The sequence below is a fragment of the Mus pahari genome, chromosome X (genome assembly GCF_900095145.1).
Source record: "Mus pahari chromosome X, PAHARI_EIJ_v1.1, whole genome shotgun sequence".
Lineage (NCBI taxonomy): Eukaryota > Metazoa > Chordata > Mammalia > Rodentia > Muridae > Mus > Mus pahari.
The window spans coordinates 135,787,598-135,803,253 of NC_034613.1; the positions used below are offsets into that span (position 1 = coordinate 135,787,598).

At 41.1% G+C, this 15,656-nt stretch overlaps 1 protein-coding gene across 2 annotated transcripts in view; it reads right to left on the reverse strand.

Moving 5' to 3' along the window:
* Phex (phosphate regulating endopeptidase homolog X-linked) overlaps positions 1-15,656 on the reverse strand; it is a 228,383-nt gene that overhangs the window by 117,763 nt on the left and 94,964 nt on the right. For both annotated transcript variants that reach the window (XM_021187283.2, XM_021187282.2), the window contains exon 12: positions 8,212-8,313. In XM_021187283.2, the coding sequence (XP_021042942.1) occupies positions 8,212-8,313 (102 nt within the window). The remainder of the gene's footprint in view (positions 1-8,211; positions 8,314-15,656) is intronic.

Below are 15,656 nucleotides of genomic sequence, written 5' to 3' on the forward strand. Positions count from 1 at the left end.
CAATGTGGTATTTATAAAACCTTTTAATCTTACAGTTTGACATATAGCAATATCAATTTTATGTGAGAAACACAAAATTTGTTTCATTCACCTTTTTAAAATTGATGAATCTTTAGAAATAAGGAAGACTTCTGTATGGAAAACCTCATCTGCATAGTTCCTAAACAACAATGTGGAATCAAGGGACAGAAAGGGAGAACATGGAGCCTTCAGATCTTTAGAACATTCAACAGATAGTCATACAATAGGTGCCCTGGGTGGGTTTTGAGTGCCCCAGCCCATTGAGGTACTTAACCGTGAGAGATGATAGAAAGAGGAACCTATAGGGTATAAAAAGAAAACTCCATAAACTTCAATTTTAATTCAGTCTTGGTGGGAGGAAATTGCCACCTGTTATCAGCCAGCGTCCCATCAGCATTAGCATCACCTGGAACCTCATCAGAAGTGCTGATTCCCAGCAACACTCTAGAGCCACTGAAACAAACTGCAATTTGTTCCAGTGGGCACTCCTGGTGGTGCTGACTCATGCTCAAGTATGAGAGATTAAATGACGTAGGCATGTTCAACCTTTGATAAAACATTGTTATCTATGATATTCAATTAAGAACCACAAAATTATATAACAATCTAGCTTCCCTTTTCTTTTTTTTTAAAAGAATTATTTATTATTATACATAGGTACACTGTAACTGACTTCAGACACACCAGAAGAGGGCATCAGATCTCATTACAGGTGGTTGTGAGCCACCATGTGGTTGCAGGGATTTGAACTCAGGACCTTTGGAAGAGCAGTCAGTGCTCTTACCCACTAAACCATCTCACCAGCCATAGCTCCCCTTTTCTTCTCTCTCTCTCTCTCTCTCTCTCTCTCTCTCTCTCCTTCTTCCATGTTGTTTTAAGTACATTTAACTTTTTGTTGCCTTACATTCATAGCTACCCTAAGGCACAGATTGGCCATGCCTGGAAGCAAACAGCATTTCCATGAGGGTCTGGATTATAATCACTCCATAAGTCATCATACAGAATATTTCCAACTCCTACTTATACTACATACACATACATACATTACATACATACATACACACATATCACACAAAGATAATTGTGAAGGGAGATAGAGAGATGACTCAGCCATTAACAGTACTTGGTGCTCTTGCAGAGGACCTGAGCTCAGTTTCCAGCAGTTCCAGAAGATGTGACACCCTCTTCTGACCTCCGAGGGCACCAGATAAGCTCATGGTACACATGCATTCATGTAGGCAAACAGCCATACACATAAAACAAAATTGTTTGCTTTTGACTTTTTTTGGAGAAAGAGAGAAAACATGAAGTTAGATAGCTATGCAGGTGAAGAGTTAGGAGAAGTTGGGGAGGTGAAAGAATATGATCAAAATATATTGTATGAAAATGTAACAAAAATAAATAAACCTTTTAAAAACAGACATTTGTTCAAAATCAGAAAATCTACAAGCCAGAGTAAAGCAACCACCAACATCTTCAATCTCAGTAACTAACCTCTGAGATGGGCACTGCTGTCACACTTTAAGACAGGGATGGGAAAAATGAAGCAATCTCCAAAAGGTCATGTAGCTTCTGAGAGGTAAAAAATGGCTTACAATACAGTCAGTCAGTCCTCCATACATCTCTCCTCCATACTGTCCTTCCTATGGACAGCAGTGAACTGAGGAGATATAAGGAAGGCGAACATGACCTTCACCTGGATGACTGTGAGACAAAAACTGGAAGATACCTAAACAGGGGTGGAGAGACAGTGGCTGTAAGCTCAGTACTAGAAGCCAGAGAAAAGCAGGAAGCCAGAACAAGGTCACAGTTTGCACACTCTTTGTCCCTGATGAATACTCCGGGTAGATGCAGGAAGCAGAATGACTGCATTCTTCAACATTCTGCAAAGACACCGAAAGGTATAACAAATAGGGGCGTGAGATGCCCTGGCTGAAGCCTTTCCTCTCCTCTCCCAACCTATTCCAATGGAAACTGGGTAGTACAGCAGGAGTAAAGTTACCAAGGGAGAGGAGCACTGCTGGGAGCACTGGCCCAAGTACCAAGTGACAAGTGACGGGGAGCCCAGAAGAAGCCTCACCTATAAGCTAACAAGGTCATGACAAAGGAAAAGAGGAAGGGGGCAGGATTAGCACACTGAGAGACAGCCTGTCTCAGCTCCTTAAAGCTTCCCTTCCTAGGCCCCCAGGACCACCTTATGACTCTCTATTAAATAACCTTCCCCACCAGCACAGTCCCCGTAGCATCCCTGTGTCACCCTAGGTATGTGAAAGCACATGAAGAAGAGGATCTGCAGCTGATCACCCCCTCCCTTCCAAAATCTGCAACTCCCAGACCATTTCCTGGCACATTCTTGGTGTGCTACAAATGCTTGTGCCATTGAGTTTGTTGAGAGGATGCTGGTATCCCGACTCAATGAAATGCACTATTATCTTAAAGGCAAGGAAGCATGAGAAGAGGACCTAAACCAGAAGTTGTGGTCTCCTTAGGGACAGAGCTAGAGACTAGGATTAAAGCACATGATGTTTGAAAGGGGGGAGGGCGGCGGTCAAAGAAACACCAGAAAGAGGTCTTTGAAAGCAAGAGGGGAAAGGAAGGCAGGCAGCAAAGGGCATTTTTGCCAAGAAGCTCAAACCCACGGGAGAAGTCCCCAGGAACATTTATAGGATGTGTGAGAGGCAGGAGGAAGAAGGGCAGGTGCCAGCCACCTTCCATCAATTGTTGACTAAGGGCCAGTGAAGAGGGATGATGGTGAGTTTTCTGGATGCAGTGACACTCACAGTAGACTCCATAGGGACAAGAGAGACTTTGGGCAGAATGAAGGGGCAGGCAGTTAGAAGTCAGACAGGGATGCAGTGAAGTAGTAATGACTCACTCCACCCCTGATCTTGAGGCAGGTGTGGGGAAATGTGCCCTATTCACAAGCTCCTAAGTGCCTCAGATGGAAAAACACACCCTCAGAACCATGGGTAGTCAGGGTCCTAACTGGTCGGTACAAACTGTACGCTATGCACACTGCAGTGCCTGGGATTAGCAGAGTTTAGTGATAAAGGCAAAGAGGTGAGGTGCACTTTGCTTTGCTCTCTGCAGTGGAAATCTTCCTACCTCACTCAAAGCCTGTGCGTGGGAGTCGTATGCCTAAGGAGTTGGGAACATGCAGCCAACTTCTCTGTACCTGCTGTAGCCAAGGCCACAGCTACTCCCTCATGCCACCCTCAGGACACTGTCTCCCCAGGTGTTCTGTGCTGGTATTTCTTTTCTCTGGGCATGGGCTGACAAGCTTAGACCCCAGGTGCAAAGCGCACAAGGAAACAGTTCAGAGGTGGTCCAGCACTGAGCTACGTGATTAATTCAGCTAATTCAGCTGGGGAGCAAGTCTGAGCCACTCTCAGGAAGCTGCTCCTCACATCTGACTCAGAACTGGCCAGGGAGACCAAAGGCAGCCTGAGTCTCTTCCATAGTGACCTTGGGGGACTCCTCCTCTGTTCTGGACACTGTAAATCCTTCAGAAGACACCCCAAATTACCCAATTATCACTATATGCCTATTCAAAGGCTCTATTAACCAGAAAAACAGCAGGCATCCTTGTTCTTTGCTGAAAGAAAAAGACAAAAAGTGCCAAAGACTATACTGGAAGGGTTTGGAGGGAGGAAAAGGGAGGGAGAAATGATGTAATTATATTATAACGTCAAAAATAATTTTTTAAAGAGCACATGCTTGCAGGAAATGCAGAATCTTAAATAAAAATGGGTGCTTATTTCCCAATATTAAATTTCCACTTCAAATCAACACAGTGAGTTTCAAAACACAAAAGTACCAATGACCTCTCTCCAGGGAGGAGCAGGAAAAGGCAGGGAGACGGAGATAACAAATTTACCCTTCAAGGAAGCAGAGGTATCCTCATTTATCTTTTGCAGGGATCACTCCTAGCAAAGAGGACAACAAAGGCCATTCACACACTTCCGTTCTGAGACAGGGTCACTGAAAACCAAGAGGTAAGGGCCTCAGACCACTGCGAGTATGAGTCTCCCTGTTGCTCAGTTTGGTAGCTTTGGTCACAAAGGAAAGCTGAGGTCAACACATCTTAGGTGGCACTTTAATTAGCTGCAGTCCGGAGCTTCATGGTGAGAGAAAGAAAAGCTTTAAGCCCCTCACAAATCAGAACATTTTTTTTTTTCAGCTTTCCCAATGGGTGGCCAAGTGACTCAGCAGCAGCCCAGTGTGGGCACTATTATTGATGAGAAATCTTCCGCCTGGGTGATATACTGCGTACAGCACATGCCCAAAAAACAGTGCCAAGTCATACCAGGAAGAGAAGGCGAATTATTCACCTCCACTTCAAATGCAGGCAAATCCTCTCTTAATGCAGCAGTTTCTCCATATCAGAAAGACAAAGCAGGGAGATAGAGATTTCCATCTAAGACTCAAGGAATTATTAGGCAGAGTCTCTTCTTTCTTGTTGACTATTAAAAAGGCAATCAAATTGAGGAAAGCAGAAGGGAAAGGTGGGGGGGGGGGTCAAAAACCATCCCAGAGTGAAAAGCAGCACAAAAGGCTGCAGTTTCGCTCTCCTTTGTTAGTACTGTGAGCTCCACCTAGAGGTCATTTCTAGAATCGCGAGTTAATTCAAGTTAGGAAAAGAAAATCTTTGTATTCTGGGGTTTAGGGCTAGTAGTGACTGGGAGAAGTGCTGGAGATCCTTGGACAACACCCCATTTCTTATCTTGCATTACTGGGACTTCTCTGAACCTCCTAGGGGAACCTAATGAGATCCAGAAGGACGATTGCCTTTGATGTTTGTGCCTGGCAGAGCTGCTACTGGAGTTCCTGGCAGATTGAACTCAGCTCAAAGAAAGCAGAGTGTTCAAAGAATAATTTTAGAAGAAAAAAGTGACAGTTCTGGTTGAAATGAAACAAAAGACTGGCGATCAACCCAGAGGGCCAACGGGAACATGTCTAATATTAGAAGAACTGAGAATAGTTTCCTTAAAGAAGGACTCATGGACCATTTGCTTAGAAGATCCACCTACAAGACAATCTTTGCCTAACTGAATGTCAGCAAGCACTTTGAAATACTCTTAATTTCTATTTCTGAAAAGCTGACTACAAGCTTCCAAATATCCATAACTTACTCATTCATAGTCTCTCTCTCTCTCTCTCTCCTTCCCTCCCTCCCTTCTCCCCTCCCTCCTTCCTTCCATCTCTCTCCCTCTCTCTTCACACTAGTCATCCTATGAAAATTGATACTTTAGAACCTCAGGCTACAAAAAAAGAGCACCTAATACACTGAGCATTCAACTGTTCAGAGCAAGACACATCCTGCCCCTCACATCACAGGCTACCTTTTAAATAAACCAAGCCTTCAAGAAACAACAATGTGGTGTTGGTGCCAAGAGTTTAATCTACCATATGGAGAGTATCTCACCACAACCCGTGTGTTCCTACCTCCTCCAGCCTGTGCTGTACATGACCTAAAACAGCTTTGACAGATCTTGAATGGAGAAAAACATTTTAAGATTACTCATTGTCCTCTTCCAAGACCACCACCAATACTGTTCAAGGTCTTTCTTCTTTGTAAATACTCAACTGCCTTTTCATTCCTGTTAACTAAAACATCTATGATAAGGCATCTCAAACTCGAGAGTAGGAAAGGTTCTATAAAAACCTTTTGCCAGAAGATATGGGACTGCCCAGAAATTCCACTTCAACAAGGCTACAGTGAGAATCTCCTTGTTTCTTGATCCTAAGGCAAAATTACTGGTGTAAGGAATGACTCAAAGCAGTGTGTCTATTGATAATATTAAGAGATGGGTATGAATACAAATATACAAAGGATGCTATACAAAGAATTAACCAAACCAGGAGCTGGTTCTTTGAGAAAAATCAACAAGATAGATAAGCCCTTAGCCAGACTAACCAGAGGGCACAGATAGAGTATCCAAATTAATAAAATCAGAAATGAAAAGGGAGACATATCAATGAAATATATCTCAAAATAATTATTCTGTCCAGAAATATTATTGATAAGTTTTCTCACCGTGCTTGAAATTAGCATTTTCTTAATGTTTAACTTCAAAGAGAGTTTTTGCTATTTTGAAATTTTTAAAATATACTTACTGATAAAATAATTTCTCTCCTAGAAACACTGATAATCTTTTTTAAGTAAACTGGTTGTTAGACAATGTACAGAGATACATATAATGTGTTTTAAATACTCTCTCACTATGTCAGGTGGTATCATATAAGGGCTTTTGAATTATTTAATGATTCATTTTTAATATTTTATGCTCTTTTACTATGCATAATTCCCAAAGATTATTTTGCATGTTTTGAAACAATTTAGTATTCAACATTAGATATAGGATCTTCAGTTATGAATAGTGTTAAATATTCATTAATGATATTTTAGGGTATGCAAGAATATGAATATAAAAGTTGAACAAATTTTTATGTATTATTTGATTCTCAAAATACTCAATATTATTAATATGTTTGATGAATAAAATGTATTTAAATAATCAGAATCTTTTAAAAATTAATACAGATGTGAATGCTTGCAGCCAACCATGGAATTGAGCAGAGAGACCCCAATGGAGGAGTTAGGGAAAGGATTAAAGGAACTGAAGGGGTCTTATCTGACATCAATGGAAGGGGAAGTCCTTGGTCCTGTGAAGGTTTGATGCCCCAGTGTAGGGGAATGCCAGGATGGGGAGGTGGGAGTGGGTAGGTGGGTGAGTGGGGTAACACCCTCATATAAGCAGAGGGGGATGGAATAGGGGGTTTGCAAATGGGAAACCAGGAAAAGGGATAGTATTTGAAATATAAATAAATAAAATATCCAAATTTTAAAAACAAAAAAAAATCACACAGATGGTGCACAGAAAAAGGAAAAGCAATGTAGCTATATGCATGACTATAACTAGAGGGAGAAAAACACTATATTAAATCAACATCCTTTCAAAGAGTCATCACCAAGTAAATTGTCTTTTTAAATCATGGAAGTATACACATTTACAGAAATATTTCTGGATTTTAAATTTGTGTTAAATTTCAAATGTTCCAGATATTTCTTCTTTGATTTCTTATTTTAAAAATGTCAACTCTGAAATATGTAAAAATCATCTCTGGGAGTTATACCTACACTAGGGGATGTTTAAAAACGTGCTTTTGAGTACAAAACAAAGTATTAGAATTAAGAGAGAGAGAGAGAGAGAGAGAGAGAGAGAGAGAGAGAGAGAGAGAGAGAGAGAGAGAGAGATGTGTATGGCTAAAATGTATATAGACTTCCAACTTAAAGTAGTCTTTACCAGTAAGGTGCCCAGTGTTCTCTGGGAGGTCTATGTCCCATTGATGACTGCTATCATCAGAAAGATTTCAAAACTTCATCTAAAAAGAAGTGTTCTAGTTTTGGAGCCTCTCAGTTACAGAGTAGAATCTCAGGGGAAACAGTAAAGGTAGCTCTGGCCCTGTCCATTTGACTTCCAGCTCCAGAAGAATATCTCCTACTCAAGGTGGACCCCTCATTATTTGTAGACAATATAGCTATTCAGAATTTCTCTGTTTACTCCTTTACTTTGTTGAATAGCATCAGGGAACTTTTAGCAAGTCTCTCTAGTACCACCTATTACTCTGCCATAATCCATCACTCATGCATACCTTATAAGCATGCCCTTTGGGCCATTTGTGGAACACGCTAGCTTAGGAAGTAGATGTGCTTTACTTCAGGAAAATATTTGCCTCAGGACATTTGCACACATCATGCACAAATGGAGAAGACACATGGACAATATGGGTTTTTTTTCCTTTGCAACTTGAGGGCCCTTCTGCCAGCTGCTTCCCGTGGCTCCCCGCTGCTCGACATTCTGCCATATCCAATGATGGTTTATAGCAAAATTCACTAGGCAGAAAGCCATGTGGCTTTTACAGGCAGCAATTAGGAGTAAAACAAAGGCTGAATTACGTGGCATTTGAAAATGCAGTTAGGGAACGAATAAGTCAGATCTTATTTTCTGTTACCTCCTGGTGATGAAATCTATGTGTTCATCCAAAAGCACACACCTACCTCTGGGGTCATTTGGAAGCAACAGTTCAGTCAATAAAAATAAATAAATAAACTGTACAGTCAATGTCAAGCATGAAAATCCATTAAACAGTGAGGTTTTTTTTTTCTTCCATCCAAAGAAATCCTACCTTTTCTTGAGCTTTCCTTTTTGTCCCTGCATCCATCCATTCATTTTCTTTCTCCAGCATGTCAATGAAGGCCCAGCGAACACCCTCAATCAATTCTTCCATCTATAAGAAAATACCCAAAGAAGCGGCGTCAAAGCCAGAAACTTCAGCCAAGGTTTCCTTGACCTGAATCAGATTACAAGAAAATTACTTCAAGGTTCAAAATGGGGGCGGGGGTGTTTCTTTCAGTTCAATTTCATACTCTGACATTATTTTGGGAGGGGGGCCTCTGTAAACAGATGATGCAAGGTGGTGACAGTAAACTCCCCAGAAGCTATCACTAATCAATCACATACTTGTATGGAGCTACTAAATAACTCCATCCTCATCAACCTAACAACCAAGTTCAATAATTTAATAAGAGTTGAGGAGTGAAGCTCAATGGAAAAGTGTATGCCTAACAAGTGCAAAGCCCTGGGTTCTATCCCTAGTTCCAACACACTACACTCATGCATGCACACACACACAGAGAGAGAGAGAGAGAGAGAGAGAGAGAGAGAGAGAGAGAGAGAGAGTGTCAGAGTCAGAGCCAGTTCATCAGAACCAGGGAGTGCCAGGCAAAAGCACAGCCTGTGATTTTTCAGATAGACATTGCCAAAAACAGCGAGCAAAAATTGAAAGAGGTGTTGTTATAAAAGAGAATCGTGCTGGGATATACAGCACCTCAAAGGACATCATGCCAACATGAATCAGATTTATGTGAAGACCCCCAAATCTCTCTAAATGCAGGGCCAGTAATGAAACCAAATGCTTAGTTATCATCTATTACCTTCCTACTGCTCTCTCTCTTCCCCTGCAGCCCAGCAATGTCTTATTCAGATCTAGAATGCTGGGTACAGGCAACATCTGTAGAACAGAACTTTTCTGAAAGGCCTTTCCCCAGGCATTAAAGAATGAGATCACATCCATGTTAAGAATATATTTGCTTTGCTAACAACCTCTGCTGGGCCATAACAGGAATGACAAGACTGGGGAAAGAGAGACTTTGCTGCAAGGGCGCAAGGAACCCCTGCTGTTTGGATGCATGCCTCAGAATCCTATTCACCTGCACATTGCCTTGTCTTCCTTAATGGTATAGCCAAGAAAAATCAAACCCTGGAACCTGGTTCCAGGAATATCTTTACTTTTGAGATCATGAAGCTATAGATCAATTGTTAAATAGTCTTTCCAAATACCCCCTTTGTTCGACAAGGAATTGTCAGCATAAAACTCACTCAAAATAATTTCTCTCTGTTTAATAAGTTTTCAGTTATGTTTTCAGTTCAATAACAGTTGTAGGGGAACCAGAGCCGCAAGTGGGCTAGGTTCCACCGTATGTAAATAAGAACAAACAGCAGATGGAAAAGGGGGAGCTTCACAGTTATTTCTTCCAACTTAGTAAAAACACTAAAAGAAAGAGAAAACTCAAGTTGGGATCCAGGCATGACAAGAACATGAAATGATGGAAGAAAAAAATCCCGTTAAAATAATTAAGTCATAATTGCCACTGTCGTGTGCATATTGGAATCTGAAAGGGGTGCTCTAAAAGTCCTGATTTTTAAAGTGATTACAAATTAATAAATACATAATTTTCGAGCTCAGGCAGCAGGACAGCAGTGTCACTGGACTAAAGTTCAGCCTAGGCAGTAGGAGTTTTAAAATCTCCACAGGTGAGTTCTGTGTACAGACAAGATTAAACCCCATGAGCATCTCAGGAAGCCACTTATTTTACAAATAAGGAAGTTAGAAGATGATGACCTGTGTAATCTCAGACAGCTAATGAAAGCCAGAGCCAGGCTTTGACCACAGAACCTAGATGACAATTGTGAGTACAGAGCTTCTAGAAGTCAAAAAGATTCAAATCAGAGGAAAATGCCAATGAAGTAGAATGTAGCTAAGAGTCAGATGCAGAAGTGACCATTTCTAACAGGAAGTCCAACAAGAGAGCTACAGAAATGACATGGAGCCTCCTAGAGACTACATCTTTTGCTCGTAGCAAATTTAGCCACCCTTAAATCTTGTAAGCTCTTCATCACCTGCATGCAGAAAGAACAAGGCCATATTCCTAAACCAGGGTTCGAAAGAAGTGCGTAGAGTTGACATATTTAGTAGCCAAAGAAATAGAACTAGATAAATAATGGCATATGGAAAGATGAGAAAAATCAGGGAGATGAGCAGTTCTCAGGATCCAGGCAAGAACAATGCAGCAGATATGCTCACATCCTCTAGGAGGGAAACATCGAGAGAGAGAGAGAGAGAGAGAGAGAGAGAGAGAGAGAGAGAGAGAGAGAGAAAGCTGAACCATGGTGTGATGAGGAGTGCATGGACTTCTAGACAATGAATTCATAGAACCAGTAGAGGAGATATGAAAGAAAGAGAGGAAAGGAAGGATGGAGGGAGGGAGGGAGGGAGGGAGACATAGGGATAACCCAACCCAGAGGGCTGAGGCTTGGGACCTTGCAATGTTTACTTTGATGTTTTTGTTGGCATTGCTGCTGCCAGGTATGTGAGCTCTCTGTGTTCCAATACCAATGGATGCATTGAGAAGAAGACAGAAACTATGCCAAAGGCCATAAAAGGTTTCTGAGAGGACAGAGTGGGAGATGAGAGCCAAAGATTATATGGAAAGATTCATCTTAGATGTAAGGTGGGATTATGAGAGGAAGAAAGGACGAAATGTCATAAGAATCTCCAGAGTAGAGGGCGTGTAGTCATAGCTTTTTTAGGTGAAATCTGGCTGAGATGTAAAACAAGGGTTTGTCTTTTAAAAAAAGTCTATCCCTTCACACATGGCCATATACATCCTGATAGGTTGAGCACTCTGAGAGAAAGGGGCCTTTCATATATAACAAAAGAGAGAAATAAAAGGTTCCCTCGCTATACCCTAGCCAGCATGCAGTCAGTAAGGATGGGAAGCATCCAATAACTAAGCAGAGAGCTGATCGTCCCCAAGGAAAGAGGTTTTTGAAGTAAGCTGCATTAAAACTAAAATTTCATTCTGTTTTAAACAATCAAAATGAGACAAAATAAGCACTGCCCAGGCCAAAAGGATCTCTGGCAATTAGGTTTGTTGTTGGTTTTCTGGTTTGGTTTGTTCTCTTTGTTTTTTTAGATTCCTTCAATAAATTTTGAGGTCATTTATTGTCTTCAGTGGCATTTTAATGACATATACACTATTTGATAAAATCAGGCTAGGCAGCTTGTTTCCTTTTTTCTTTTTTTTTTAATTAGATATTTTCTTTATTTACATTTCAAATGTTATCCCCTTTCATAGAAGCTGCCTTAGCCATTTGAAGGTATTATAATGGCTATCAAATGTATTAAACGCTTAAGAATAGAATTTTATCCATAGGTTTTTCAAGCTCTTTCTCTGCACCCTGCTGATTGGCATTCCAAGTGGAAATACACTGCGGCAAATGGCAAATGGATTTCGGCTCATTGTCTGAATGAAGAATGACAAATAGTTTACTCTTATGTGGCATTCCTTTCCCCCCTCCCACGTCTGTCTACCTTAAATCAATACTTTGATAACTCACTCTCTTTGTGGCTTTCATCAATGTCAAAATGTAAGCAAATCACTTCACTTCTTGCCACACTTGGTCCTTCTTTGTCCTTGAGAACCCCCGTCTCTCCCCCCTCTCTTTCTTTTATGGATTTATTCTATAACATTTTCTGTGACATAGTACTGAACTACCCTAACAGACTTTCAGACCAAGAGAAATCTTTGAAGATGATTAATGCCATTGGTTGGCATACCAATGCAAATGAGATAATGATTTTAGCATGTTGGAACCAGGAAGATAAATCATAGAACACTTTTGATTTTTATCACTGGACAGAATCATACAATAACATTGCCTTTAGTCAAATTGTACACCCTGGGACAGCAAAAGCCTAACATAATTTTCAAATGAGAGTGGAGAGAGAAATCATATTTCTTCATCAAACCCTGACCTAGTGCCCCAAGAGCCATCACGTAGCATTAATGGAAATCACTTAAAGTAGGAGTCAGCGGGTTAATTTATGCACACAAAATGTTTATTTAGAGTCAGAGACCAAATTGTAACATAGAAGAATTAACTAAAATATTACTGCGATGCATCTGCAACATTCAGGTTAAGGGGCCTCTAGGTAAAGCATTTGTTTGTTTCAGATTTTCTAAATCAACACTCGAAACACAATTCATTTGATTGGTCTATGGCAGTGGTTAGCTCTCTTTCTCAACAATAAGTATTTAAAAGTAGACTCTCTTCATTCTTTGCACCCCATGAATTGGATCATAATATCCTATATCAGACAATAGAAAGTTGCACATGGCCACCCCCATGCCATCTTCAGTGCAATCTCTGCTGAGGGCCCCAAGGTCCCCAGAGGACTCTCCATGCTGCATGCTAGCACACTGGGACCTTGAGATCGCTGGTGAGTGGAATGTAACATCAGTTCCAAAAAACCCAGAGGGTCTTGTGCTAGCAGGAACAGGGACAAAGGACACCTGCCCAACAGTGGCTGGGGTTCTTTCTGGTCGGTGCCACCCCTGCGCCATCTTGGGCGCAATCTCAGCTAAGGGCCCCAAAGGTACCCAGAGGACTCTCCACACTGCAGGCACCCTAGCACACCAGGGATCTTGAGATCACAGATGAGTGCAATGCAACATCGATTCCAAAAACACAGAGAGTCTTTCTTGTGCTAGCAACAACAGGCTCAAAGGACAAAGGCAGGCCCTAGCACACCCAGAATCTTGAGATCACTGAGACCACTCTACGTAGGAGAGCATGAGGGCAGCAGAAGCAACAGAGCTTCTTGGACAAGGTCCCTTCGGGCCTTCATCCTCAGCCAGGAGACAGAGCTGAGACCCAGACTCCTGGACACCTTCCCAGCCAGAGGAAAGTTGGACTCCAGGGAGGGCTCTGACCCCAGGACTCAGGAGGTGGATCTGAGCTCCAGACTTCTGTGCACCTTCCCTGCAAGAGGAGAGCTTGCCTACAGAAAGTGTTCTGACCCCTGGGATGCAGGAGAGACTTGGTCTCCCAGGAATGCTGACAGAGGCTAACAGAATCACAGGAGGAACAAGCTCCAGTCAGAGACACTAGATCATCTAACACCATAGATTACCAGATAGTGAAAGGCAAATGTAAGAATCTAACAGAAACCAAGACCACTGGGCATCATCAGAACACAGTACACCCACCACAGCGAGTCCTGGAAACCCCAACACACCTGAAAAGCAAGATTCGGATATAAATCATATCTCATGATACTGGTAGAGGATTTTAAGAAGGGCATTAATAACTCACTTGAAGAAATACAGGAGAACACAGTTCAACAAGTAGAAGTCCTTAAAGAAGAAACACAAAAATCCCTTAAAGAATTACAGGAAAACACAACCAAACAGGTGATGGAATTGAACAAAACCATCCAAGACCTAAAAAGGGAAGTAGAAACAATGAAGAAAACCCAAAGGGAGACAACTCTGGAGGTAGAAACCCTAGCAAAGAAATCAGGAACCATAGATGCGAGCATTGGCAACAGAATACAAGAGATGGAAGAGAGACTCTCAGGTGCAGAAGATTCCATAGAAAACATGGACACAACAATCAAAGAAAATAGAAAATGAAAAGAGATCCTAACCCAAAACATCCAGGAAATCCAGGACATAATGAGAAGACCAAACCTAGGGATAATAGATATAGATGAGAATGAAGATTTTCAACTTAAATATATTTGTAAATAACTTCAAAAAAATTATAGAAGAAAACTTCCCTAACATAAAGAAACAGATGCCCATGAACATACAAGAAGCCTACAGAACTCCAAATAGACTGGACCAGAAAAGAAATTCCTCCCGACACATAATAATCAGAACAACAAATGCACTAAATAAAGATAGAATATTAAAAGCAGTAAGGGAAAAAGGTCAAGTAAAATATAAAGGCAGACCTATTAGAATTACACCAGACTTCTCACCAGAGACTATGAAAGTCAGAAGATCCTGGACAGATGTTATACAAACCCTAAGAGAACACAAATGCCAGCCCACACTACTATACCCTGCAAAACTCTCAATTACCATAGACGGAGAAGCCAAATTATTCCATGACAAAACCAAATTCACACAATATCTTTCCACAAATCCAGCCCTTCAAAGGATAATAAATGGAAAACACCAACACAAGGACAGAAACTACGCCCTACTATGCCAGTGCCTGGCAAACAGAGAAGTGGATGCTCACAGACAGCTATTGGATGAAACACAGGGACCCCAGTGGAGGAGCTAGAAAAAATACCCAAGGAGCTGAAGGGTGCTGCAACCCTATAGGTGGAACAACAATACGAACTAACCAGTACCCACAGAGCTCATGGGTCTAGCTGCATATGTAGCAGAAGATGGCTTAGTCGACCAGCATTGGGAAGAGAGGCCCCTTGGTCTTGCAAACTTTATGCCAGGGCCAAGAAGTGGGAGTGGGTGCGTAGGGGAGCAGGAGCAGGGGGAGCATATAGGGAACTTTTGGGATAGCATTTGAAATGTAAATAAAGAAAATATCTAATTAAAAAAAAAAAAAAGAAAGAAACTACGCCCTAAAAAAAATAAATAAATAAATAAACAAGAAAGTAATCCTTCAACAAAACTAAAAGAAGACAGCTGCAAGAACAGAATCCCAACTCTAACAACAAAAATAACAGGAAGCAACAATTACTTTTGCTTAATATCTCTTAGTATCAATAGATTCAATTCCCAAATAAAAAGACATAGACTAAGAGCCTGGTTACATAAAGAGGACCCAACTTTCTGCTGCTTACAGGAAACCCACCTCAGGGTAAAAGACTGGAAAACAATTTTCCAAGCAAACGGTCCAAAGAAACAAGCTGGAGTAGCCATTCTAATATTGAATAAAATCAACTTCCAATCCAAAGTTTTCAAAAAAGAAAAGGAGGGGCACTTCATACACATCAAAGGTAAAATCTACCAAGATGAACTCTCAATTCTGAATATCTATGCTCCAAATGCAAGGGCATCCACATTCATTAAAGCAACTATACTAAAGCTCAAAGCACATATATTGCACCTCACACAATAATAGTGGTAGACTTCAACATCACACCCTCATCAATGGACAGATCCTGGAATCAGAAATTAAACAGAGACACATTGAAACTAACAGAAGCTATGAAAGAAATGGATTTAGCAGATATCTACAGAACATTTTATCCTAAAACAAAAGGATATACCTTCTTCTCAGCACCTCATGGCATGTTCTCCAAAATCAACCATACAAATTGTCACAAAACAGGCCTCAACAGATATAAAAATATTGAAATTATAAAACCAGAGACACTGAAATACATAAAGGAGAAAGTGGGGAAAAGCCTTGAATAAATGGGCACAGGGGAAAAATTCCTTAACAGAACAGCAATGGCCTGTGCTGTAA